The 23,314-nt window shown below is 38.2% G+C and overlaps 6 protein-coding genes and 4 non-coding genes across 12 annotated transcripts; 5 read left to right on the top strand and 5 right to left on the bottom strand.

Annotated features, from left to right (window-relative positions):
* Positions 1-259: 259 nt before the first annotated feature.
* Positions 260-3,080, top strand: LOC664509 (enolase-phosphatase E1). The gene is made up of 5 exons (XM_970510.4): positions 260-512; positions 925-1,160; positions 1,215-1,468; positions 1,518-1,684; positions 1,754-3,080. The coding sequence occupies exons 1-5, from the start codon at positions 408-410 to the stop codon at positions 2,447-2,449; spliced, it is 1,458 nt and encodes a 485-aa protein (XP_975603.1). The 5' UTR covers positions 260-407; the 3' UTR covers positions 2,450-3,080.
* Positions 3,081-5,377: 2,297 nt separating this feature from the next.
* On the top strand, positions 5,378-13,831 carry LOC664507 (uncharacterized protein). The gene is made up of 14 exons (XM_015981752.2): positions 5,378-5,825; positions 8,635-8,878; positions 8,969-9,125; positions 10,622-10,741; positions 10,795-11,229; positions 11,281-11,517; positions 11,575-11,659; positions 11,730-11,853; positions 11,903-12,244; positions 12,296-12,455; positions 12,501-12,659; positions 12,705-12,873; positions 12,918-13,531; positions 13,579-13,831. Exons 1-14 carry the CDS (start codon positions 5,590-5,592, stop codon positions 13,794-13,796), a joined length of 3,300 nt encoding a protein of 1,099 aa, XP_015837238.1. The 5' UTR covers positions 5,378-5,589; the 3' UTR covers positions 13,797-13,831.
* On the bottom strand, positions 7,970-8,041 carry TRNAC-GCA (transfer RNA cysteine (anticodon GCA)). Its single transcript has one exon. It is a non-coding gene; the product is annotated as a tRNA-Cys (tRNA).
* On the top strand, positions 9,442-9,523 carry TRNAS-GCU (transfer RNA serine (anticodon GCU)). Its single transcript has one exon. It is a non-coding gene; the product is annotated as a tRNA-Ser (tRNA).
* Positions 9,802-9,916, top strand: TRNAL-CAA (transfer RNA leucine (anticodon CAA)). The gene is made up of 2 exons: positions 9,802-9,839; positions 9,872-9,916. It is a non-coding gene; the product is annotated as a tRNA-Leu (tRNA).
* TRNAM-CAU (transfer RNA methionine (anticodon CAU)) lies at positions 10,487-10,559 on the bottom strand. The gene has a single exon. It is a non-coding gene; the product is annotated as a tRNA-Met (tRNA).
* A 376-nt stretch (positions 13,832-14,207) lies between the features above and the next one.
* On the bottom strand, positions 14,208-16,390 carry LOC664505 (adipocyte plasma membrane-associated protein Hemomucin). Its single transcript, XM_970506.4, has 4 exons — positions 16,233-16,390; positions 16,052-16,175; positions 15,508-15,999; positions 14,208-15,420 (listed from the first exon to the last, which is right to left on the bottom strand). Exons 2-4 carry the CDS (start codon positions 16,171-16,173, stop codon positions 14,523-14,525), a joined length of 1,512 nt encoding a protein of 503 aa, XP_975599.1. The 5' UTR covers positions 16,174-16,175; positions 16,233-16,390; the 3' UTR covers positions 14,208-14,522.
* A 123-nt stretch (positions 16,391-16,513) lies between these two features.
* Positions 16,514-17,464, bottom strand: bisc (biscotti). The gene is made up of 3 exons (XM_970504.4): positions 17,033-17,464; positions 16,898-16,979; positions 16,514-16,848 (listed from the first exon to the last, which is right to left on the bottom strand). Exons 1-3 carry the CDS (start codon positions 17,223-17,225, stop codon positions 16,572-16,574), a joined length of 552 nt encoding a protein of 183 aa, XP_975597.1. The 5' UTR covers positions 17,226-17,464; the 3' UTR covers positions 16,514-16,571.
* Positions 17,465-17,854: 390 nt separating this feature from the next.
* On the top strand, positions 17,855-19,286 carry LOC664501 (uncharacterized protein). Its single transcript, XM_008197768.3, has 2 exons — positions 17,855-19,016; positions 19,069-19,286. Exons 1-2 carry the CDS (start codon positions 18,074-18,076, stop codon positions 19,245-19,247), a joined length of 1,122 nt encoding a protein of 373 aa, XP_008195990.1. The 5' UTR covers positions 17,855-18,073; the 3' UTR covers positions 19,248-19,286.
* rush (rush hour) lies at positions 19,271-23,115 on the bottom strand. 3 transcript variants are annotated; one of them, XM_064355376.1, is made up of 7 exons: positions 22,954-23,114; positions 21,622-21,697; positions 21,090-21,356; positions 20,648-21,046; positions 20,514-20,599; positions 19,985-20,015; positions 19,271-19,853 (listed from the first exon to the last, which is right to left on the bottom strand). In XM_064355376.1, the coding sequence occupies exons 2-7, from the start codon at positions 21,635-21,637 to the stop codon at positions 19,849-19,851; spliced, it is 804 nt and encodes a 267-aa protein (XP_064211446.1). In that variant the 5' UTR covers positions 21,638-21,697; positions 22,954-23,114; the 3' UTR covers positions 19,271-19,848. The 3 variants fall into 3 exon arrangements, with proteins under 3 accessions (XP_064211446.1, XP_015837240.1, XP_064211444.1); XM_015981754.2 differs by lacking the exon at positions 19,985-20,015 and having other exon boundaries at positions 22,954-23,108; XM_064355374.1 differs by lacking the exons at positions 19,271-19,853; positions 19,985-20,015 and adding an exon at positions 20,035-20,389 and having other exon boundaries at positions 22,954-23,115.
* Between the last annotated feature and the right edge of the window lie 199 nt (positions 23,116-23,314).

Here is a 23,314-nt window from a genome sequence, read left to right as displayed (position 1 = left end):
TTATATTGTAAGGTTTTAAAAAAAGGTGTAAAACTTTCTTTGCAGATGTTCCTCAGTTCTATCCCTAGAGAAATTTCATTCTTCAATATGTGTTGCGAAATTATTAATGGCTTACACCGTATTTGCAAATAATTATTAAAATTTGAGATAAATCACCCTTTTGAAAACCATTTAATTTTTTGGTTGCCCTGTCGTTCATAATCGGCAATTTCCGCCGAATCTTTGGCGGTTTTTCCCAGTGCGCAAGCGTAAACGATGCAAAATTCACCATTTTCTCCACCTCCACCATTCGTGTTTTGCATCGTCCGTTGTTGCCGTTAATCACGAAATTTTTTAAACTAAAAACCACAAATTCTGTGAAAAAACGTTACCACTAATCGAAACCCATTACCGTAATTGAATTTAAGATGAGTTCTGAAAAAGAAAGTGTTTCTTCTCCGATGAGCATCGAAAAGTACTCTCTTGTGCTTGTGGACGTTGCCGGCACAACGACTTCCATCGACTTTGTAAAGGTGAGTAAAAATCCGCAATTTTGTAGTATTTTCGCATTTTTGTGTGAAAACACCAAATTCGAGGCCAATTTCATTCATGTTTCATTGATTGTTATAAATTAACTTTATCGAATGAGAAAAGCATGTGATGCAACTTGAAGCAGTTTTTTTCCTTTTAAATAATTCGGAATTGAAGATTTCGTGGTGATGTGTTCGCTATTGTGCAGTTTTCGATTTTTGCACGTGTTTTCGTTACAAACCAGCCGGTTGTCCTTGGTTCAGGTAAAAATTTATCCCTTGTTCGATGCCTGGTGCATTCACATCTTTGTCTAGGTACAGTTTGGTCAAAATGCCACGACACGGTCAGACTACAACTACTTAAAATTCACATGCAACATTTCATGCACAAATCTAATAATTTTCCGTTCTTCAGGACACTCTCTTTCCTTTTGTCGTCAAACAAGCTGAACCCTTTCTTCAAGAAAAATGGGAAGAAGAATCTATTAAGGATTGCATCAAATTAATCAAAGGAGATGCCGATTTGGATCTTGCAGCCGCAGTGGAACGTGTCAAAGCCTTGACCCAAGAAGATAGCTCCAATAAAGGTCTGAAGACGCTCCAAGGGCTGATCTACAAAGATGGTTACGAAAAGGGCGAACTCAAAGCACAGTACGTGTAGTAATTATTGTAGCTAGAAACTTATTTGAAACCGCATGTTTACAGCGTTTTTGATGATGTTCCTGAAGCTTTTGAAACTTGGGCCAAAAATCGCCGCGTTGCTATCTATTCCACTGGAAGCGTTGATTCACAAAAGTTGCTTTTTAGTAACACGGTTAAAGGCGATCTTTCTGCACACATTTCCAAATATTTCGACCAATCTGTGGGACCTAAGACTGAAGCTGAAAGTTACAAGAAGATAGCGACAGAAACTGAAGCCAAACCAGAAGAAATCGTCTTTATTACTGACGACCCTAAAGGTTGTTTTCTTGCACTTGAAAAATTGTGATTAATGATTTGGATTTGTAGAAGCAACAGCTGCTAAATCTGGAGGACTTGCGGCTGTCCTAATTATCAGAGAAGGCAATTCTCCTTTACCTGAAGAGATCTCAAAAGAATTTACAACTATTAGTTCCTTTAAAGACTTTGATAAAACTCTCAAACGAAAAATTGAAGAGGCACCCACTTCAGAGGAGGTATAATTTGTTGTTTTCGTAGTTGTTGTTAATAAATTGTTATTCTTAATTGTGTTTTTTTTTGTACAGGCGCCACCTTCAAAACTCCCTAAAACCGACGTGGAAGAAAAACCCACTGAAGAGAAAGCAGAGTCAATGGAAGTTGATGCTGGTAAGCCTGAAGCCACTGAAACTGCCCAAAACGAGACTGAACAACCAACGGAAAAGACTGAAAATAAAGAAGAAACCAAGGAAGTCACTGAATCTGAGGAAAAAATGGAAACAGTTGTTGAAGAAACAAAAGCAGAAGTAGCAACTGAAGAGGTTAACGCAACAACGGAGCAAGAAAAACCAACAGAAACTGAAGAACCAAAAGAGGTGGAGGCAGCAAAAACTGAAGAACCAAAAGCAGACGATGCAAAACCTGAAGATCCTAAACCCGAAGAAGAGAAACCTACAGAAGAGGCACAAGTGCCTGAGGAAAAACCCGCTGAAGAAGCCCCCGAAAAGACTGAAACGGAAGAGGTTAAGGTAGACACAACCGACGCGCCTGTGGAGAACGGTGAAGAAAAAACCGAAGCTGCGGAGAAAACTGAGGAAAAAGAAAATAAGAGTGTGCTAGCCAACGGTGTTGAGAACGGAAAGGAAGAGAGTGAAACTGTCACAGATGCGGCTGAGAGCGCTGAAGTCAAAGTCGATGAGGTTGAAAAGAGCGATGAAGCCGAGGTCAAAGTGAAAAAACTAGAGGAAAGTGCTGAAAGTAAAACAGTAAGTGTGGAGGTCTAATATTAATTTCTCGTTTGTTTCATATTTATACTGGATGTATTGTAATATTGTAGTGTTCAATTTTCTTTTCTTCTGTTATTTATTACCAACGTTTCTCTAGATATCACATCTAAACGAATGTATTGTCGAGTAATCGTAAGTTTCTTGGTTTGTACCATTTGGGAAATTTCAATTTTCAAGTGCCAAAATTTTTATTGGACTTAAGACTGGACCCAAAGACTGTTTTTAATCTCACTTTTGTGATACTCATTTTTTAAGACTACTGAACAGTATTAAATTTGTGTCACTCATTGTTTAGGTGTTTTGTCCTTATTTTAGCTATGTAACTCGCTTTCTTAATCACATTCCTAATGAGTATACTGGTACGGTTATTTTTGATATTAACGCATTTACTTAATTTAGTTTTGTAAAATAACTGGCTTCCAGTGTGTTCCACTTTTGTTCCATTTTTATGGCTCATGAGATTGTGATATTAAAAAAAATTGAAAAATTTGGAATGCCACATTGCGTTTTGTGTTTCTTGTGATTTGAGCTTTTGTTAAGCAATAGTGATGGTGTACAGGCCTAATGTATAACTACAGTTCTTTGTATACGTTACTTAGCACCTTAATAAAATTTTGTAGGCATTTTATTACTCTTCAATAATTTTCCACCACTTTAATACTCCTCAAAACGCCGACATTAAAATTTACGAGAAAAAAAAGGTTCGCGGAGAATTAACTCAATTTCACTGCTGCCATTTTAATTCGTTTATTTAGTTCTAGTATGTTGAGGACAGATTACCATTTAATACTAAAAGTGGAACATTTCAAGACTTACTACTCGCTTTAAAATTAAAAAGACAGCCTAATTACTTCAACCGTAATTATTTTTGCATACGATATAAATTGACTTGTTTTGGTAGCCGAGGATTATAAAAACATATTTGAATTTTATGGAAACTTAAAAAAAATAATATAAAGGCGTGTATTTTGAATACGCTTTAAGGACGTCAGTGATTGGCCGAGAGAGCCTGATTGAAATTTTAGTTAATATTCTCCTTGAGTATGCCCAACTAAGACTTAGCCTAAATCGTCTTATTAAATTGTTTTTAATAACGGTCCGAGCGTCTCCAACTAATTAGATGACAATTGTAACAGTTTTTGTTGTTACGCCAATGGTCCTTTGATTTTTTTGATCTGAACTAGGTTGTTTTCCAAAATAAAAAAAAAGTTATTGTACCTTCGTTATCATCAACATTTTACTAAGGTGTTTTAGGCTAAAACTCTTAAGAACAATTCTAACACTTCAGGTACCAAATAAAGAATTCAGATTCTTTTTTGTTTATAGTATTTCTAAAAATTCTTATTTTTCTTACTATACAAAATTCTTTTTTAAATCACTCAGTACTATTCGAATGTTATAATATCTTAATATTGCCAAAAAAGATTAAGTGACAATGTGGATAAACAGTTATCATTAAATTTTTGGAATCGTTTTTTACTCATAAGAATAATTTGCATCAAATATTTATTTCTATGAACGAGTACATACTTACTCCAATAAAATATTTGCATTGTTCTATTAACGCATTTTATTCCTTATCAAGAAATTTCCACCGCATTAATACTCCTCAGGAGGCCGATATTGGCATTAAAATTTTACGAGAAAATAGAAGATCCGTAGAAAATTAACTCAATTTCACTGCTGCCGTTTATGCGTTCATTTAATTTAGAGAGAGTTTCGACTTTTATAGCGTGGGTAATTTTTTACAGTGATTATTGGATTTGACTCATATTGTACAGAAAATGCGAAGAATATTTTAACAATTTTGAATTTCGCTACTTACTTCAGTTTTACTCACAAACATTTCGCGGTGAGGATCAGTTGTAATTCTTGGATACGAAAAGTCGTAATTAGGATTATCTTGTTTTATTATTTAAAATTTCGATTTTAAATAATTGAGATACTCGTACATCTAAAATATAATACATACGAAAATAGTAAACAATTTTGTGTTTACAGCAAATTCATCTTTCAGCATGGTTCAATTTTTTACAACGCGCTTTTAAAGTGATTACCGGTTTCATAAGCGTCTATAGTTCCGTCTGAAGCGACGGTTTAATTTACATTTTTATTGAATTTAAGTTTTTAAACGCATCCGTCGTTTACACACTCCGAGGAAGTTCTTAACTATAAATAATTTAGGTGTAGATATTGAGTTCAGTGTTCCTCACGGACACAATGAAACACCGATAATTCATTTGATTAAAATAACCTCAGAAAATTTTAGGACTTCTTTCTTAAATTTTGCTCTATTTGCTGGGGTTTCTATTTTTTTTAACTTAAGACTGAAAAATCTGAACATGGTTTCGGTACATATTGACCTGAAAATGTTAGTTGGAAATTAAAAAATAGGTTAAAAACTACGTATTTTAGGGCCTGACTGCCTGATAGTCCGATTATTTATTATATTATTATTATTAATTGCATTTTGAAAGTACATTAAATTTAAGGAATCCTTTACAACTCGTCCTTATTTGTTCACCTTATATTTGATCTACATTTAAAGTTTTCAGGGTTTTTCAAAACAAAGATAAATTCAATAAATTGAAAGAACGATGCTAGTTAGGAGTGAGTAGTCGTTACACTAACGAATTTTTCCTTTAACTATAAAGGAACTGAAGCCTTTCGAGTAAATCTTAATCATAATCAGAAATTAATCATATTTGCTAACGATTAATTAGTTCCTGTGCACAGTAAGACTCAACAGAAATGCGAAATTATAGCTGTTGCACTGATGCACTGCAGACTTTAATTAGACACGCCTTGTACTTATCAAAACATCTTCATTTATCTCCAGTGATTTACTCAAAATTGCGATCACAGATTAACCAACTGCGTTTGAAAAACACGTGTTCAAGCGCAGCAAGTGGTTCGCACAAGATTCCCGCTTTAGTATTCCTCCAACAATCGCGTAGGCAAGCACAATCCAACCCCCTGACTCTATTAAAATTCCGAGATAATGTCGCTCCTAGCGAATTAAGCTCTTCCATAATCCATCAATTACAAAAAACTAACAACGCGATCATTTTAATTAATCATTTTTTAAAGTGCTTCAAATTCTGCAGAAATTTAATCATTGCAGTAATTTGAGCGGAATGTCCAATCAGCTAATTGTAGCAATGGTATTGTGGTGGTGCGCGGGTTTAGTATGGTCACAGCAACCCTTCGATGATAATTTCCGTTATTATAACATCGGGGTTTTGATGGCATCGCACTTGGATTCGCCCTTCGATCTTGAAAGGTGCGGACCTGCGGTTGATATGGCTTTGGAGGAGATCAACGACAAGTTCTTAGCACACCACGGGATCAAACTCAAAAAGGTCCAGGAAAGGTAAATTAAATAAACTGAGTACGTCAATTTACTTCAACAACAAAACGCTCGGAGAAGACATTTCCACTTTTATCGCTTCAGAGGCGACACATTCGCTATTTTCCACCTTTGCTTAAAGTTTGCAAATGTGTGTATTATCGAGATTATGCATTCATCTCACACGAATGGCTTTTTTATTCAGTGGAAGCAAAAAATTGCACGGTTCGACACCTATCCCGAATTACGCTATTTTATGTAACAACTGAATTATTCTCCAACGTGTTACGATTTAATTAAATCGTCTGCTTTGTGATTCGGAGTGAAATTGCTAGACTTTGAGTTCGTATTTTAAATAGTGAATGAGGGTTGTTAAAGATACGAAGCAGAGGACATAGAGAAATGTAATTATTTGACAACGCAACTAAACTAAATAACGGTTTTTTGTGGCCCTCGATTCCTTAATTAGTTATTGTATTCTGGTGGAGACCCCAGAATTTGTAAAGATTTTAGAACGTGTGGTAAGTGTTCAAAGTGGGCTTTCAAAAGACAAACTTCCCTTGACTGTGTTTTCTTTTTTGGAACTTTACTCTGGAAATATTATGAAAACGCTTCAACATCGCCCGAGTTCATCTATAAATAAAAATCCAATTTGCAATCACAAAAAGTGAGAAAGCGTTTGTTCCACGAAAATGGATTAAATCACGACCATGGTGGCATGAAAATATGTCCATCGACACCGTGAAAAAGGGAGAATATTCGCGCTTTATGTTATCACCGCCTTGCAAATTCCCAAAGGATCGCACAAGAGACTCTAGACTTCGTCGTTTGTCATTTTCTCATCCTCTTTCACTTTACACAATGCAAACGCTTGCCCAGACGGATTTTAGGACTTATTTTAGATTTTATTAAGTAAATAAGCGAAAATCTGGGGCGAGATTGGACTCATAATCTGTTTTCCTTTGGAATTGGCCCTGGGATTTCATCAGATTTACGAAAAAGGGTGTCATAAGTTATAAGCGTCACAAAATTACGATTAGCAGGGTGATTTTAATCTTGAAAGACTGTCACATGAGAGACATAGGGTTAGTTTCTGATATGAACTAAACCCTATAATTTGCATTTCGAATAAGTTTATTATAATTATATTCTGCAGAACTTTTGGTGCCTTTATCTCAAAAACTACTTCACAACTTGCATTCGAATTACAACTTACATATCGAGCAAACGAGCTGTCTCAAAGGGTGCAGGTTATAAAGCTCTATGTAGAATTGTCTCATCGTGAACAATATTCTGTACTTTACAGTTATGAAATGCACAGCGGTGGGAATAATAATATGTTGCTAAAATTACATTGAACTGAATTCATAACAGCAAGAATTTGGAATGCTGATAATTAAAAACATAATCGAGCACTTTATGCTGTATATTTGTCCGATTTCGGAAGATTGCTTCCCTTGCATTACCTGGCTTCTGTGACATCATTTGCTGTAATGAAACACAAAGTAAAGGTTAATTATAATGTCTTTATGTGAAATTATGTTTTTCGATAGATGTCCATTTCAGCAGAATTGGTAAAGACAAGACTTTATTAGATTTGTTCCGGATTTTTTCCGTTATCGCCCGAATAAACCGAAATTCTCTATGTTCTGTATTTCTTTTAGGATCATCTGCTCCAAATGATTTGTCTTGAATCATATTTTCCGGATCGACGGATTGAAAATATTAATTGGAATTCAGTTTTTGATTAGTTGACTGCTACTTTAAGACGGAAGAGATATTGGCAGTTTTTAAATTTATTGCCCAGTTGTGTAAATCGTACTATTGGAGCTTTATCGATTTTACATCATTAGTCATTTACATAATATGTTTACCGGTTCATTTTGATTTAATTAATTTAAACAACATAAATTACGTCATTAACACCTCTAAAAGCTAAAAATAGTGTGCCAAATTAAGGAACACAATGTCTAAGATTAGATTCACACTGCTGTCACGTAATAAGAAAGGGATAAATAATTTGGTAGGGGAAATGCGAGACTGTATTGCAGACTATTGTGATTTTTTTACTTGAGAAAATCTAAAATAGCAAATTAGTTAATTAAATATTTATTGAGATGAGATAAATTACGTTAGATTGATGTACTTACATCAAAAAAAAAGTTATTAGGGGACACCCGGGTTTGAACCGGGGACCTCTCGATCTGCAGTCGAATGCTCTACCACTGAGCTATATCCCCTGTTGGTTATACTCTCCCCTAAACGTGTTTTTCCACAACTCTGATTTGTTTTAGAAATAATATAACTAAATTTAAATTTAGCATCAGTTTTTTATATATAGTAATGCTACCATTTTCTAGATAATAATTAAACCAAAAAAAAGGTATTCAATAAAACTATGGTATAGTATTCATCGTACTGATGGTAGGTATTGTGATATGGCAGTAGAGACTGTGTAATTTGGTGTTTAAAAGGGATAATTACTTTCGAAAACAAGTCGAGTTGTTTTTGTCGCAGGGCAAATTGTATTTCACGTTCCAGAATAGCGAATTAAATGTCCATCTTTCCCCTTTTCAACAAACATTTACCCATTGACATTAATCCCACCTTTTGGAATGGAATCAGCCGCACAATTAGCAATCACGGCCATTGAATAATCCCGATGATATAAATGCGCACCATTCCACCGGCCGTTTGTTTTAAATTATACCCTGTTTCACACCCTTAACTAAGGCCATAAATTGAGCTTTCCTCTGAATGCGTATCATTAGCCCGTAACAAGTCGAAATTATCACCTGCGACGGTCAAGTTCACCCCTTCTCATCTTCCACAGCTACCCTTCGTGCAGCGGCGCCCGAGCCCCCGGCCTGGCCGCCGACATGCACTTCAAATCGGACGTAATTGCATTCGTGGGGCCCGCTTGTTTGTTTGCCCTTGAACCTGTTGCTCGCCTGGCGGCCTACTGGAACACCCCCATCATCACAGGAATGGGCGATCAGCCGCCCTCAGAAGGGGAGCTGTCGGTCACTTCCGGGATTCTGGGCCGGTTGCAGAAGTGGAACAAGAGCGACAGTGCCGTAAGTGCGAGATTAGGCCAAATTGGCCGCTTTAATGGGACCATTATTGAAATTGGATCGAGTTGATTGCGTTATTTCGTGATGTTGCAGGGGATTCTGAAGGACAAAAGCAAATATCCGACACTGACGAGGATGTCCTACTGCCAGTGCAGGCTCAAGTCCGTTTTTTCGAGCATTTTTAGGCAGTTTGGGTGGAGACACATCGCGCTTATTCTGGACAGGTCGGATCTGTTCTCCCTTACTGCCGGTAAGACCACCCAGACGAAGAAAAAGTGTATTTCTTTTATAACAAAGCAAGCAGATTTAAAAAAGTGCCGTTCTTAACGACTTGTTATTAAAGAAATTTAGAAATTCACGAAAAAAAAGGGTGTGCTGTAAATTACATATGTATTTTTTCTAAGCGTACGAGTGATATTTTTACGTGGCAGCAACCGAATTAGAACGTTAGAGATAGTAGCTTTTAAGCAAATGATAAAATGCAGGATATCTTATCCATTTCGTTATCACACAATCGCTAAAGTAACCGGCAAGGCAATTGCGTCATATGTCCGTCACATTAACAAGACGAGGTGGCCGAGTGGTTAAGGCGTTGGACTGCTAATCCAATGGGCTCTGCCCGCGTGGGTTCGAATCCCATCCTCGTCGGGTCTTTTTTTTCAAATTTATTTTGCAAAGTTAATTTTTAAAAATTAAAAAATGCCAATTTGCATGCCAAATTTTGTATCTGGTCAAAACGGCAAACAAAGAAATAGTTTTCACAAAATCATAATAATTTATCAAGGAAGTAACGTTACATTTATGAGCTTTTTATGTGAATTTACATGTTTTTGTTGTTCTATTTTATAAAGTAATGCATTATCTAAAATTTGATAACAGTGCATAAATGGTGCATAAATATTGGAACAGACAAAATTTCCGTACATGTCAGGATGGCCGAGCGGTCTAAGGCGCCAGACTCAAGGTATCCTTGCCTGCACTGCAGGTTGATGAGCGTTCTGGTCCACTCTGTGGGCGTGGGTTCGAATCCCACTTCTGACATACTTTTTTTTTTCAATGTGAATGTTTTTTAACTAATTATTTTAGTTTACGTTATCTAAACATAGCAAATATTAAGTAAACAAAATATTTATGTACAGATTTTGTAATATTATCCCAATTTTTCATTAAAGGGAAATAGTTAATAACATTAAAATAAATCTCTAGACGACAAACTCTAGCTATCTCTTGACAGTTGAAATAATTAATTTTTATATTTACTATACCCATAATAATAAAGAAAATATTAGTCGTCCCGTTGTGTGAATAGGCAGTTTTTGTTGGTTATTATTTTTATAGCCAAAACCTCGTAAAAATGTAATAAACCTAGTAAATAAATACAGTAAGTCATTAAGTGTGGATATATTTACAGTATAGCATATTAAAAGCGTTGTCTTTTCAGTCCGTATCATTTTGAACCTTTTAATTTTTAAATCACTTAGCTTTTGAAATATTATATAAATCCTCCCACAGGAATTGTCTTTTTGATGTTGATCCATTAAGGTAATGTACCTTAAACTTCCATAGCGCCAAAACAAAAAAGTAATTCAATTTCTGCGATAAAAAAAAGTGTGCCCCGGGTGAGGATCGAACTCACGACCTTAAGATTATGAGACTTACGCGCTGCCTACTGCGCTACCGAGGCGTTGAAAGCTCCGCTTAAGAATCCTAACATAGCAAACACTAATTGTTTCATCCCTTTTGTAGGAAAAAACTTAGAACATGGCTTAAAAAAAGAAGGTCTCCTCACATTCATGCGCGAGTTAGACGGTAACGACAACGAATCCATCGATAACTACCTCCGCGACGCAAGCATGTATGCCAGAGGTAGCCCTCAAACCCAAAAACACCCTTAACTATTTTTTTTCTATTTTCTATAGTGGTAATTCTAAGTGTTCGGGGAACCCTTGTCCGGAAGTTCATGCTTGTTGCTCACTCCCTTGGTATGACTAAAGGCGACTGGACTTTTCTCGATGTTGAAATTTTCCAAGGATCATACTGGAAGGACCACGACTGGGAAGCAGGTGACAGCAATGATGCAGCTGCTAGAAAAGCATATGAAGCGCTTCTCCGAGTGTCTTTACTGCAACCAACAAGCGACCAATTCCAAGATTTTTCCGATAGAGTGAAAGAAAAAGCCCTGAAGGATTACAACTACACCATCAGTGAAAGAGAAGAAATCAACTTCGTCATTGGGGCGTTCTATGATGGGGTGTATTTATTAGGGATGGCTCTGAATGAAACCTTGACTGAAGGCGGGGATATTAGGAACGGAATCAACATCACGACGAGGATGTGGTCGAGGGATTTTCACGGTGAATAAAAAATCCCGATTTATTATTTCTAATTCTTTATTACATAAACAGGAATCACTGGTCATGTGCGTATTGATGACAACGGTGACCGAGACGCCGATTACTCAGTCTTGGACCTGGACCCCATCACTGGAAAATTCGAAGTGGTGGCACACTACTACGGGGTCCACAAACGCTACTCTCCGGTCACCGGTAAAAGAATCCATTGGCCAGGGGGCCGTGAGGGGGCCCCACCTGACGTTCCACGATGCGGCTTTATGAATAATGACCCCGAATGCCGAAATCACGGTAAGTTTTACTTGGTTATTCATTTTTGATATTTAGTTCCCCTTTGTGCTGCTGGAGAAACCTACATGATAATTCTCTACGGATCTTTTGCATTTGGGGTCTTTCTAGCCCTAATTATCACATTCACCTGCGTTTGTAATAAGTAAGTCGTTCGTGTGCAATTTTAATCATTTCAATTTTTGCGTTTTCTTGATTTTATTTATTACGTTTAGACAAATGAAAATCGCTGCCGACCTCAACAACATGTCCTGGAGGATCCGTCCGGAGGAAGTAATTCTAGAAATGACGGGCAGATCAGCGTTTGGTTCGAAACTAGCCCTCCACAAACTAACAGAAGTAAGAGAACTTGTAACATTACAAAAAAATTTATTCAACTTTCTTGAAGTCATATGGGCTCAGAAGTGGCCGCGCGTCTATCACTTCCACCAACTCACTTCAAACAAAAATCTTCACCACTGTGGGCATCTACAAAGGGAGTCGAGTCGCTATTAAAAAAATTTCAAAAAAGAAGGTCGATATCAATAAAAAACTTCTCTGGGAAATCAAACAGGTTCGGGACGTAACTCACGAAAACACGGTCAGGTTTGTGGGGGCGTGCATTGAGTCCCCCACTGTGCTTATCCTGACCGAATATTGCCCCAGAGGGAGTCTTAAAGATGTGCTAGAAAATGAGGAAATTCAGCTCGACTGGAACTTCCGAATGTCCTTAATTCATGACGTTGTTAAAGTAAGAATTAAATGACCTCTCGTTTATTTGTGCTCATTTTGCCACGTTTAGGGAATGAGTTATTTGCACAGTTGCGAGGTTTCGGTCCATGGAAAACTGCGGTCGTGTAATTGTCTCATTGATGGCCGCTTTGTTCTAAAAATCTCCGATTTCGGCTTAACAACATTGACTACTCCGCTGCAAGTCGAAAAAGACGCTGACTATTACAAGAGTAAGTCATTACAAAAATTAGTAGCTCATTGTTAAATATTTTTAGAAATGTTATGGGTGGCGCCAGAGCTCCTTCCCTTGACGGTCGTGCCAGGCACTCCGGCAACCCAAAAAGGCGACGTTTACAGTTTTGGGATTATTTTAGAAGAGATAATTGTCCGTGGAGGGCCATACGAAGCCGCTCGTCAGTTTTTGGAACCTCATGGTACCTACCAAAAATATTTTTCCATTTGTTTAATTATTGCTCCAGAAATCATAGCAAGAGTCGCCACGAGGGAAAATCCGCCGTTTCGCCCAGCTGTCAGTTGTAGGGACTGTCCAGAGGACCTTTTCGAGCTGATGGAGCGTTGCTGGAGCGACAATCCTGAAGACCGACCGACTTTTGATTCAGTTAAAATAACTCTTCGCACCATCATGAAGTAAAAAAATGTTTGTGAATTTATTAATCTACTATTATTTATAGGGGTTTTTGTGAGAACCTCATGGACGACCTTTTGAGGCGCATGGAACAATACGCCAACAACCTGGAGGCGTTAGTTGGGGAGAAAACCGAACAACTCAGCCAGGAGAAGCGCCGCTCGGAGGAACTCCTCTACCAAGTACTTCCCCGGCCTGTGGCCCAACAACTAATGGCGGGAGAGATCGTCCAGCCGGAGCAGTTCGAATGTGTGACCGTTTATTTCAGCGATATTGTCGGTTTTACGGCCCTTTGCGCCAAAAGCTCTCCCATGGAAGTCGTCGATTTTCTCAACGACTTGTACAGCACCTTCGACAGGATCATCGGTTCCTACGACGTGTACAAAGTCGAGACGATCGGAGATGCGTACATGGTGGTGTCTGGACTCCCTGAGCGAAACGGCGACTCGCATGCGAAGGAAATAGCGCTCCTGTCGTTGGCTATCTTGGACGCGATTCGATGTTTCAGTATTCAGCACAACCCCGACTATCAGCTCAAAGTCCGCATTGGGATTCACTCAGGGCCGGTTTGTGCCGGGGTTGTGGGCCAACGCATGCCCCACTATTGTCTTTTCGGCGACACTGTTAACACAGCTAGCAGAATGGAGAGCACTGGACAACGTAATAAGCCATTTCTGTCCCAATGTTCCCTTAAAAATATTCCGTAGCTTTGAAGATTCACGTCAGCGAGATTACGAAGAATATTCTGGACAAGTACGGGACGTTCAAACTCGAATTGAGGGGCGAGGTTGAGTTGAAAGGTAAGGGGTTTGTGACAACGTATTGGCTTCTGGGAAGTACCGAGCCTGTGGCCAGGCCGCCCTCGCCCCTAGTGACAGCGGACCAAGACACTAATCCATATCCACTCATTTTTATGGGAAATTAATGTGTGTGGTAATAAACGCTCATTTTTCTGGATAACCTTCGTTTTGTTGCGAAAAAAACGGCACGCGATAACATTGGAACTCCAAAGAAAGAATTTTAAATATTAATTCTTCTTGACACATTCAATTCCAGGGCAAATATGCATGTTTAAAAACAATGCTGCTTTATCTACGACCTTGTTAATATTTTCAGAAAATTACTGTTAGCCATAAAAATCCAACAAGCTAGTTTCACTTGCTCCTAATTATTAATATCGGACTAATATTTTAAATCCTAGTCGAGACGATAAAAAAATCACGTGAAAGATCACTCTTATCGTTTCAAGAGTCAAGTTTGTCATCCTCTTAATTAGATAAAATAATTCAAAAATATTTATTCGGGTGTTAGGCTGTTCAAACAATACACGAAAAAATTGTAGTAAACAGTTTTATTTAAATAGTAGGTACATCACATCCAACAAAGAGAACCCAATACAAAATGATTATTAAGATACATAAAAACTATGTAAAGTATCACCAAATAATAATCCTGCCATCAAATTAGAACTTAACAAAAACTAGATTTCTACAAAATATAATATCAGTACATGAATAAAAAAGGAGAATTCTTGATTAATGGAATGGCTTTCTTATTTTATACAGTCTATTAAATAAAAATTATAAAAAACAACTGACGACCGCGACGATATAAAACGGTTAACAACTGGAACATCACAGCTTACTAGAGATTAATTCTTTTTGGGTGATTCTTTAACTGGCACTGCCTTGGGTTGGTCTTTTACCGCTTTTGCTTGAGCTTCTTTTTGAGCAGGTTTTGTCGGAGGGGTTGCTTTGGGTGTTGTGGTTGTAGGTTTAGGCGTCGTTGTCGTTGGTTTAGGTGTTGTGGTGGTTGGTTTGGGCGTTGTTGTGGTTGTAGTGGTAGTAGGTTTAGGTGTTGTCGTAGTAGTAGTGGTGGGTTTAGGTGTTGTAGTTGTAGGTTTGGGAGCAGGGGTTGGTTTCAAGTGCTCCCAACCTATTTTCGACAATGGAATGCGCCCGATGTAATCGTTAAAAGGCGACCCAAGGTAAAGCGTGTCTTTGAAGATATGCGCTTCGCTAATTCCCGACAATTTTTTATTGAGACAGTGCAAACTGTCTTTGATCTCGCCGTTTTTGGAGAGGTGTAAAATCGTGACCCTTGGGGGGTACATGAACGAAGCCATGCTGAAATGGCCTACGAAATGCACGCCGCGTTTTGAAAATTCGTTCGGATAAATATCGCCGATAAATTTGAACCCGAACTGGACCAAACCCAAAATTCGAGCTACGAATTTTCGTAACAGGGGGAAAGGACCCATGATTTGAGTGAGTAGTGGGTGTTCGTTATCGACGGCTACAACCAAAGGGACAATGAAACCGCCCTTTCCGTCGTGCTTCAAGTTGTCAACGAGGCCCGGGAGCCCCTCAATGAAAATATCATGGGTGCCCTTCTTGGGCCCTTTCAGATAGTAACGGTGAATACGACTACGAACTGTTTCACCAACTAAAACGAATTCCTCATCGTCGGATAAGACAACACCGTTTGCAAAATGCAAATCTGAGATTAAAACTTTATTTTTTTTCGTTTTTGAATCATAATGAATTAATCTAAAATGGAAAAATCACAATATAATCAAAGCATGAATTCCGATAACCTTCAAAAATTAATTAATTATTCAAATCAAAATTACTTACCTCCCACTCCCGTCCGCCAACAAGTCGAAAACACCATCTTGTAAATCAAACTCTGTGCTTGAATCCGTCCAGAAAATATCACCATTGCTTGCAACCGCCACGGAATTTGGGAGAGTCACATTCCGGCCGTCGATCTGTTCGTCAAAGGCAACCAATCGCTCCTTTTTGCCGGTTTTGACGTCAACTTTGAACACCCCGTAGTACGAATCGGCCACAAATAAGACTCCATTCTTATCAAACGCCATGCCTAAGGGGCGCCCACAGATCCGTTCCTCATAGATCCCCTTACAAGGTTTCCCAAACTTTACAACAGGGGTAATGTGGTTTCCTGTTAATTTAACAACGTCGCCCCCATGCAGTGACGTATACAACTCCCCGTTGTAATCCACGAAAGCCTCAGGCCCGTGGAGGTCCCCCTTATGCCAAATCTCTGCATCGTTTAGCTTCTCATTGAGTTTAAGCGCCCCCTCGAACGGCCGGGGCGGTGCAACTCTAAACATCAAGTAAAAGGATTTCCAAACAAAGCTGTCTACGGTGTACTTACTTGTACGGTTTTTCGAACTTTGCCTCGGGGGGGATTTTCGGGAGAAACACAAGCAATAAAGCGATTATTAGTAATTCAAAAGTTCTACGAGTAAAAAACTTCACGATACCGACAAGACCCATCTCTGGAATTGAGGTTAGGGATGAAAAAACTAAACCTTGGGGATTTGGCAGTTTCTTACTTCGTTACTTAACGCTACAATGATGACACGGCGATTAAAACTTGAGGCTAACTGTGCATTTCACGTTTTACGAACCTTGAACCAGCCTTGAACCGTTTTGACAACACCTGAAAACAGGCTGATTCGAATGTGGCGCCATCTGTCCGACAATGTTTAAGGGAAAACGAAAAATTACCAGTTGCTTTCAAACGAAAAGGGGCTCCCTGCTGCAATTTAGTTTTGTGAAGTGAAAACTGTGTTTCACATTGCATTTCGTGGGTGAGTGAAAAAAATATACGTAGTTAATGAACATTATATATTTGAGAATACAATTAAATATCTTAAATTAAAAACTAATGATCACCAATCATCTTGCTTAAGTCTGTAAGTCCAATTATCACTGCGCACCACTTGCACCCCAGGCCCATAAAATGGGATTACGTATGCGGACCCATCTGCAGGCCCAACGACTTGAGTCGCTATAAGCACAATGTCCACCAACTGGCCCAGAAACATGAATCCTAATGTACAAAATTTTGCTAAACCTATGGCTGGGTACCCCAAATAAAATCTATCAACTCCAAACATTCCCAGAAATATAGAGAGTAAAAGAGCAGTCTCGAATGAATACCCATTTCTAAAATGAGCATCTAAGATTATTAAAACCAAACGAATGTATTTCTTACGTCCACTTGCAAGGCATTTCCCTTGTAAAAGTTGAATTGTTTGTTTCTGAACAATTTAGGCCTTCAGCTGCTATGCAAGGAACTGGAAAGAACTCATAGAGTTACATGTAAACATCAGGGCACAATATTATAAACCTCTGGCTTTGTTTTCTTTACTACATCCCCGGATTTGTTGGGTTTTGGGGTCAACAAGGTCGTAGCTTGGGTCAGGGCAGATGTACTGCCCCATTCGAAGTGTGCTGCAGTCTATTGTTTGGGGGTTTGGGTCCATTGTGTACACCCATGCCGTTAATAACACGTTGAGAATCAAATACAAGTATTTCTTCATTTTTCACATAGTGCTTTGGCGGTTTGTGGTTATGTTCGAAAAACTCACAAGTTGAATTTTTAGGAGATTAAATTTACTTTCGTGGCAGTAAATTCTCTTTTTAATTACTATTTACAAAAAGTTAGGGAAGAATGAAGAAAATTGCCGAAATTGGGCCAGAAAAAAGCACCACTATTTGAGGTTATCTTCTTTATATGGGTGAAGATAGCACCAAAAATGGTGCTGTCACCTGTCAACATGAACATTACAGTCGACCAGACAATCGCTGCTCGTTTTCTAAAGCCAAGTTCACACCAGGAAAATTATCAAAATAATCGTATTCTAAATCATTATAAAAACATCAATAAGCTGTTATGCTGACTTGCATATCACATTTGTAGAACATCTCCTGACCATTCTAATGTGTTTCTATTACAAATTAAAACTTAACTGCATTTAATTTCTGCATTTTTTATTCTCTTATTCGAGCAATGCAAACTGATTTTTTTCACCTCTCTTAATCCTGCAATTTTCTTTATTTTTGCAGGAGATTAAGCCCTTCGATAGGGCTTTCGACTGTAAAAAAATCATGTTTGGACAAACAACCCTTGGGTACCTTCCCTATTCTTTGTTGGGTACAGTTGGTCGACTGTAATGTTCATGGTGCCAGCACCATTTTTGACACATGACGGCAAATGTCAAAACTTAAACAATTTCAATAATAAATAATAGTGGCAAATCAATTATTATGCAACGGTTAATGAATAAATAGTGTTGAAAACGATGTGAGTGCTAGTACAGTTCTCTTCGTCGCATGCTAGTGGTTACCACTTTTTTTCTTGAGGTTATGTAAAATCCAACTTCGAGATATGGCACTTTATTTAAGCCGCTTTTACGTGAGCAGCTCTCGATTTATATCACTGCTAACTTTAACTCGGGTTTTGCCTCAATTTTATTCAAAATTTGAGGCCGATGTTATTGACGACTTTACAACCCAGTTGATGCAAAGTAAAATCAGTAAATGGGAGTCAAAGAAGCGACAAAACCAAGCCCTGTTGGAGAACATCCCTAAAAGTGATGACACCCATCTTGGGGAAATATCGGTGGAGAATATGGGAAGTGATCAACTTGGCTTTCTCTTCCAAAACGCAATAGATAGTAACGACACAAAAGCTGTTAAGAATTTAATCAACTTGTGTATTCAACACAATAAATCGCCGACAGTTAATACCATAGTTAATGTCCTTTCAATATGTGGGGCAAGTGGCGATAAAGAGACCATTTCTCAAATTCAGGAGTTATGCAAAACTCATCACCCCACTGCACTCGAGGACAATTCGAATTTTCGCCACTATCTCGCCAAGGCAATATGGACGAAAGGAGATATTTCCAAAGCCTTAGAAATGTTTGAAAATGTTTACCGTGAAAATCCCTTTTTGAGGCGAAGTATCCGCCTCATGTTAAAATACTTAATCAGTGATTTGATTACAAATGGCAGTGAAGCCGCACTAGCAAACACGATTGCTTTCTCAGAACGGATTCATAGGGACTTTCAAGATGTGAGTCCCCTCACTTGCGTGTGGCAAGCGTGTTTCCTGAGCGAGTGGTTCACTGATCAAAGTGTAGCTTTAGAACTACTCGAAAAACACAACGGTTTGTGCAAATCTGTGATCAATAGAATCCCTTATGTAGTTTTTGTCTCGCTAAAGTGCCACAGGACCGAAGTTGTCTACCGGTTGTTGGAAATTTTACTCAAGTTTAAGATGAAACAACAATATTCCAACGTGTTGGAGTCTCTGTTAGAATATCAATGTAATGATAAATTTGATTTGGGGTTTTTCATTCATTTTGGTTTTGCTTACAGTTAGGTATGGAGATTGGAATCAGTGCTCGGAAATTATTAGGTGGGCAGTTGACAACGACGTGGCTTTACCTAAAACACACCACATTAAATTAATTAATTCGAAGCTTAACAAAAAGATGAAGACTCCTTTCGCACAGCTGGAACAGGAATCGGGCGAGAAACCAAAGTGGAAGTTGTAAATAGCAAGGAATAATAAAACAGATTTTAAATAATATAAATGGTTTAATTGCGTATAATTTCTCAACAATTGTGTACTGTGATGATAACTTAATCTGAGGGTGCACTACTGGACGTAATAACTGTCAGTCCAATAATGCCTATGCTGAAAAAGTTACTGAATTTTACACCCTCTTCCCTTAGAACTTCCGTTAAATAGGCCAACTATATCACAGTTGCTAAAATGTACATGCTTTGATTATTTTCTTGGACAAGTCCTTATCCACCATTAAAACTACAGTTATAACTTAAATTCTTACAATAAAAATAATTCCGGATCGATATTATGTAAATATCAAGAAGTATAAAATGACAAATAGATCGAATATTTGAGCAAACATTGTTGGTTATTATCAAAAGTTTTGCATCGAAATACACATATTTCATGTATAAGAGGAAATTGACGTACAATTCTCAATATCTACATATATTCTACCGAATACACAATTACCATGAGTTCATATTAAAAATATATTTTTACACTATTGTTATTTCTGTGGGGTTATACCGACTGGAAGTGCATTTCAGTGTAGATCATCGGTTCTTTCGCTGTCGCCGTAAAATTTAGGCTGCAATTACAAAATCACGGCGTCAAAGAACAATAACAGGAAAATAAAAAACAGACTAAAACGGTTACAAAGCGAAAGCAATCAACACAAAAGGTATTTTAACACACGAAATCGCACAAACTGTAACTTACAACAAGTGTAACCGAGGCAGTGGCTCTGAAACTATTCAGATGACGTCAATACGACAGGTGGAGTAATACAATAGACAAATAATAAAAGGAGGCTCATTTACTCACATCCCGAAAGTACCAAGCTGGTAAAAAGTGTTAATGACCACGTTTATTGTGTAATAATTATGTATTTAGGCGACCGCATTTTGCTGGTTTGTGAATATTTGACTAGCAATTACTTTTATCAGCAAGGCAACGCCTATGACGACTGTAAATAATTATTTACGGGACTTCAATGTCCACAAAAACATTGATGAGTTTTATTTGTTACTATTATACATTCTGGAACTTAGTTGTGCTTCTGAACCGAAAAATATTACGTTATCTTTTCGTTCGTTTGAAAGTCTTCTTCCGGTGTTTTCGCCTCTTGGAGAAAAAATATTAATTTGGAGACTAAAGATCTCTTCGCCTACACAACTCTTTCGATAAGCGTTTCCAGAAATCTCTTATCATTTCCGTGACTAATCGCAATCAACTTTTTAAAACTTACCAAATCGTGGGATTCCGGTTGACCTCTGTTGGTCTCATCGTCGTCATCCGAGTCTTCCTCTCCTGATGAATCAGCATTATTTCGATCTAGAAACCGGTGAATAGAATTTTCGCCGACGCTAATAAAACGCAAACCTTTGTGTGAATTGTCTGTGGCTGAATTGTGGTTTTTAGCGGCCGACGTGAGCACATCGTAGCAGTGCAGACACACCCGCAAAGGCTTGGAGCTTTGATTGGGCAGAAGAAATCTTTTGTTGGAGCAGGGGCCGCACACCACGGCCCCGCACTTGCGACAGTGGTGCCTCCGGTTGATTAGAGTGAACTGTGTCTTTTTGCAATGCATACACACGGGGGCCTCGCCGTCGGGCACCCACACAGCTGCGTGCTCTTCCACTGCCTTTTTCCCGCTTTTCCGCAGCAGGTCTTCAATGCACTTGTTTATGTGCGCCATCCACTCTTGCTTCTCCACGGCCGTGGCGGCGTAGACGGCGAACGACTTGGAGGCGGTCCGGATCAGCCAGCCGTTCCGGAATTCTAGACAAAATAACGAAAAGACTAAACTTGTTTGGGCACTTACGATTGTCATCTTCGAGATTTTCCAATTTGACTTCTTCTAAGGGAATGATATGTTGCTTGTTGTATTTCTTCTTGTTTATTATGATGTTGCCGTAGACTAAGATGTCGTTGAATAGAAAAAACTGTCGGGTTTTCGGTTTCTTTCGGCACATTTTAACTAGGACACCTTCGCCGACTAGGACACGCCCCGGGACCTCCAGGGGCTGTCCGGAATTTCCGAAACAGCTCTCTACGGTGGCTATTCGCCTGGTGTTGGCTTCACTGTTCACTAAAACAGGAATAACACAGTCTGGAGTGACCGCGGCCACAGGCACTTCCATGGCGAGACGAGTGAATCACGGAGGAATTAGTCGGGTGGGCAATGAGTACACCGTCGAAAAACTCCAGTAAACAGACCATGAAGGATTAAAATTGCATTAAATTAACCTTATAAGGGACACTAGTGTAATTACTGAGAACTGGGGGATTTAACAAGTGGAATGTGGATTATTTGGGTCGGTGTGATTTCGAATTTATAATTGGAATAAACTTACCTAATTTATCCACCATTTCTAGCGCTTTCCACGATTTTCACAAAACACCACTACCCACTTTCCCAAACTGACAACCACAGAACAGAAAGGGTTAAGAAGTGATAATTCCCTAGTAAATCACTGGCAACACGAGAATCCAGCGCCTCTGGTGCTGAAGTGCGTTACTACCACGGTAAAGTGCCACGTTTGAATAAATTCCTTTTATATTGTTTTTTATTATTTTTATCTTACAAGTTTCATTGCAAATTGTTTAAAATAAAAAAATATATTTTCATTTTAAACAAAATGAAAACGTTTTATATTTATTTTAAACAAAATTTGAAATGAAACTTACAAAAAAAGTTGTTTTGGGGTAATAAAACACAGATTTTGTTAACATTTTTATTGTACACTTGAGTAACATAACAAATTAAATTTTTCAAAAAATTAAAGTATTGTATTATTTCTTAATTATACAAAAATTATAAAAAAATTAAATCAGTCAGTGTTGGCATGTTTTGCCTGTCTGCTCGAGACTTAAAACAAAATAAGGTCTGCTTTGCAATGACTTTTACCTTGTCTGTCAGCAAACAGTTGCCCACGCTACGACCACGAGGAGGTACATGCAGTGCACTGACACACTCGAGCGCAAATAAGAAACTTAAAAGTAAATTCTGAAATACCCTAAATAGCGAAAACGCCAAAATTTTGAACTTACAGGATCCTCAATTTTGCAGGCATTCCTCCACAATTCTTGAAGCTTTGGATTCTTAGGGAAGGTGAAGAAATGCTTATTGGACTGTCCTTTGTTGGGAACATAATCACTGGTGCATCCGGGGTATTTGCAGGAATATTTGCGATAACCAGCCATGACTAAAGTTCAGTTGAGTAGTAGAAATCAAAAATCCGTCACTCCAGACCAATGCCTTTAAAATAGAAAGAAACACCAATCAAAAAGATGAGGTTATATTAATAAAATAAGAGATACTTATCTTTTTGGTCGGCGCTCAACACCAGGAATTGACTCACTAACGAACTGTAATCAGAATTTTTGCTTTGATTAAACGATTAAACAAATAATTGCTACATACTTCCGGTAACACGTTGAACGATGAGTGACAAAACAACACTTTTGGCGCGATATTTTCGGTGCGATCTGCGCGCAAGCGTAGATGTCATTGTTACGTCAAAAAATATAATTTAATGAAATCCCTAATAAATACGCGCTTGTTTTAAAATAAGCAGTCGTCATTGGTCGTCCCTTTTCATCTCCCCGGGAGTGCAAAACCCCCCTCGCCTATACTCTCGTGTTGCCAATGCGCGTATCCCACTTTCACCCCCATGCTGACAACCGTCAGTTGTCAAATTGACAAGAACGCCTTCATAATAATAAAAATGCCCCACTTAAAAATAGCACTTCAGGGGGGTTCCTGGAGGGCTAAGTACTTTCATTATCGTATAATCAGCCAAAATTAAATAAAATAAAAATTTAATTGTAAACTTTAACCGTGGGGCTTTTTTTTGTATATATTGGCAACAAAAGTTCTACCATAGACACCGCAGAATATGCGTTCACGAGAATTCCTTCAAAATCGTCAACCTATACTTTTTCATCCATGCGTGGTAGATCTCAGTGATCAAACATGAATTCAAATCGTTTCGAGCAACAAAAAATTAATAAACAATGATGTTTTATGAGAATTTAGAGATTTCT

Source organism: Tribolium castaneum, chromosome 3 (genome assembly GCF_031307605.1).
Source record: "Tribolium castaneum strain GA2 chromosome 3, icTriCast1.1, whole genome shotgun sequence".
In the NCBI taxonomy this organism is placed as follows: domain Eukaryota; kingdom Metazoa; phylum Arthropoda; class Insecta; order Coleoptera; family Tenebrionidae; genus Tribolium; species Tribolium castaneum.
Note: the sequence above shows the minus strand (reverse complement) of the source record. Positions and strands in the feature narration are given on the sequence as shown.

What these genes read in the sequence shown, in the direction of transcription:
- LOC664509 (XM_970510.4), top strand. Translation starts at nt 408, where the DNA reads ATGAGTTCTGAAAAAGAAAGTGTTTCTTCTCCGATGAGCATCGAAAAG. An exon ending in TATTACTGACGACCCTAAAG is followed by an intron (nt 1,469 to 1,517) that starts GTTGTTTTCTTG and finishes TTGGATTTGTAG; the next exon opens with AAGCAACAGCTGCTAAATCT. An exon ending in AGGCACCCACTTCAGAGGAG is followed by an intron (nt 1,685 to 1,753) that starts GTATAATTTGTT and finishes TTTTTTGTACAG; the next exon opens with GCGCCACCTTCAAAACTCCC.
- LOC664507 (XM_015981752.2), top strand. Translation starts at nt 5,590, where the DNA reads ATGTCCAATCAGCTAATTGTAGCAATGGTATTGTGGTGGTGCGCGGGT. An exon ending in AGACGCTGACTATTACAAGA is followed by an intron (nt 12,456 to 12,500) that starts GTAAGTCATTAC and finishes AAATATTTTTAG; the next exon opens with AAATGTTATGGGTGGCGCCA. An exon ending in TCAGTTTTTGGAACCTCATG is followed by an intron (nt 12,660 to 12,704) that starts GTACCTACCAAA and finishes TTATTGCTCCAG; the next exon opens with AAATCATAGCAAGAGTCGCC.
- LOC664505 (XM_970506.4), bottom strand. Translation starts at nt 16,173, where the DNA reads ATGGGTCTTGTCGGTATCGTGAAGTTTTTTACTCGTAGAACTTTTGAA. An exon ending in AAGTTCGAAAAACCGTACAA is followed by an intron (nt 16,000 to 16,051) that starts GTAAGTACACCG and finishes CTTGATGTTTAG; the next exon opens with AGTTGCACCGCCCCGGCCGT. An exon ending in TTGGCGGACGGGAGTGGGAG is followed by an intron (nt 15,421 to 15,507) that starts GTAAGTAATTTT and finishes TTTCCATTTTAG; the next exon opens with ATTAATTCATTATGATTCAA.
- bisc (XM_970504.4), bottom strand. Translation starts at nt 17,225, where the DNA reads ATGAAGAAATACTTGTATTTGATTCTCAACGTGTTATTAACGGCATGG. An exon ending in TAAAGAAAACAAAGCCAGAG is followed by an intron (nt 16,980 to 17,032) that starts GTTTATAATATT and finishes AGTTCTTTCCAG; the next exon opens with TTCCTTGCATAGCAGCTGAA. An exon ending in GAAATGCCTTGCAAGTGGAC is followed by an intron (nt 16,849 to 16,897) that starts GTAAGAAATACA and finishes TGCTCATTTTAG; the next exon opens with AAATGGGTATTCATTCGAGA.
- LOC664501 (XM_008197768.3), top strand. Translation starts at nt 18,074, where the DNA reads ATGGCACTTTATTTAAGCCGCTTTTACGTGAGCAGCTCTCGATTTATA. An exon ending in GTCTCTGTTAGAATATCAAT is followed by an intron (nt 19,017 to 19,068) that starts GTAATGATAAAT and finishes TTTTGCTTACAG; the next exon opens with TTAGGTATGGAGATTGGAAT.
- rush (XM_064355374.1), bottom strand. An exon ending in CACAGACAATTCACACAAAG is followed by an intron (nt 20,600 to 20,647) that starts GTTTGCGTTTTA and finishes ACCGGTTTCTAG; the next exon opens with ATCGAAATAATGCTGATTCA. An exon ending in AACCGGAATCCCACGATTTG is followed by an intron (nt 20,390 to 20,513) that starts GTAAGTTTTAAA and finishes TTTTTCTCCAAG; the next exon opens with AGGCGAAAACACCGGAAGAA.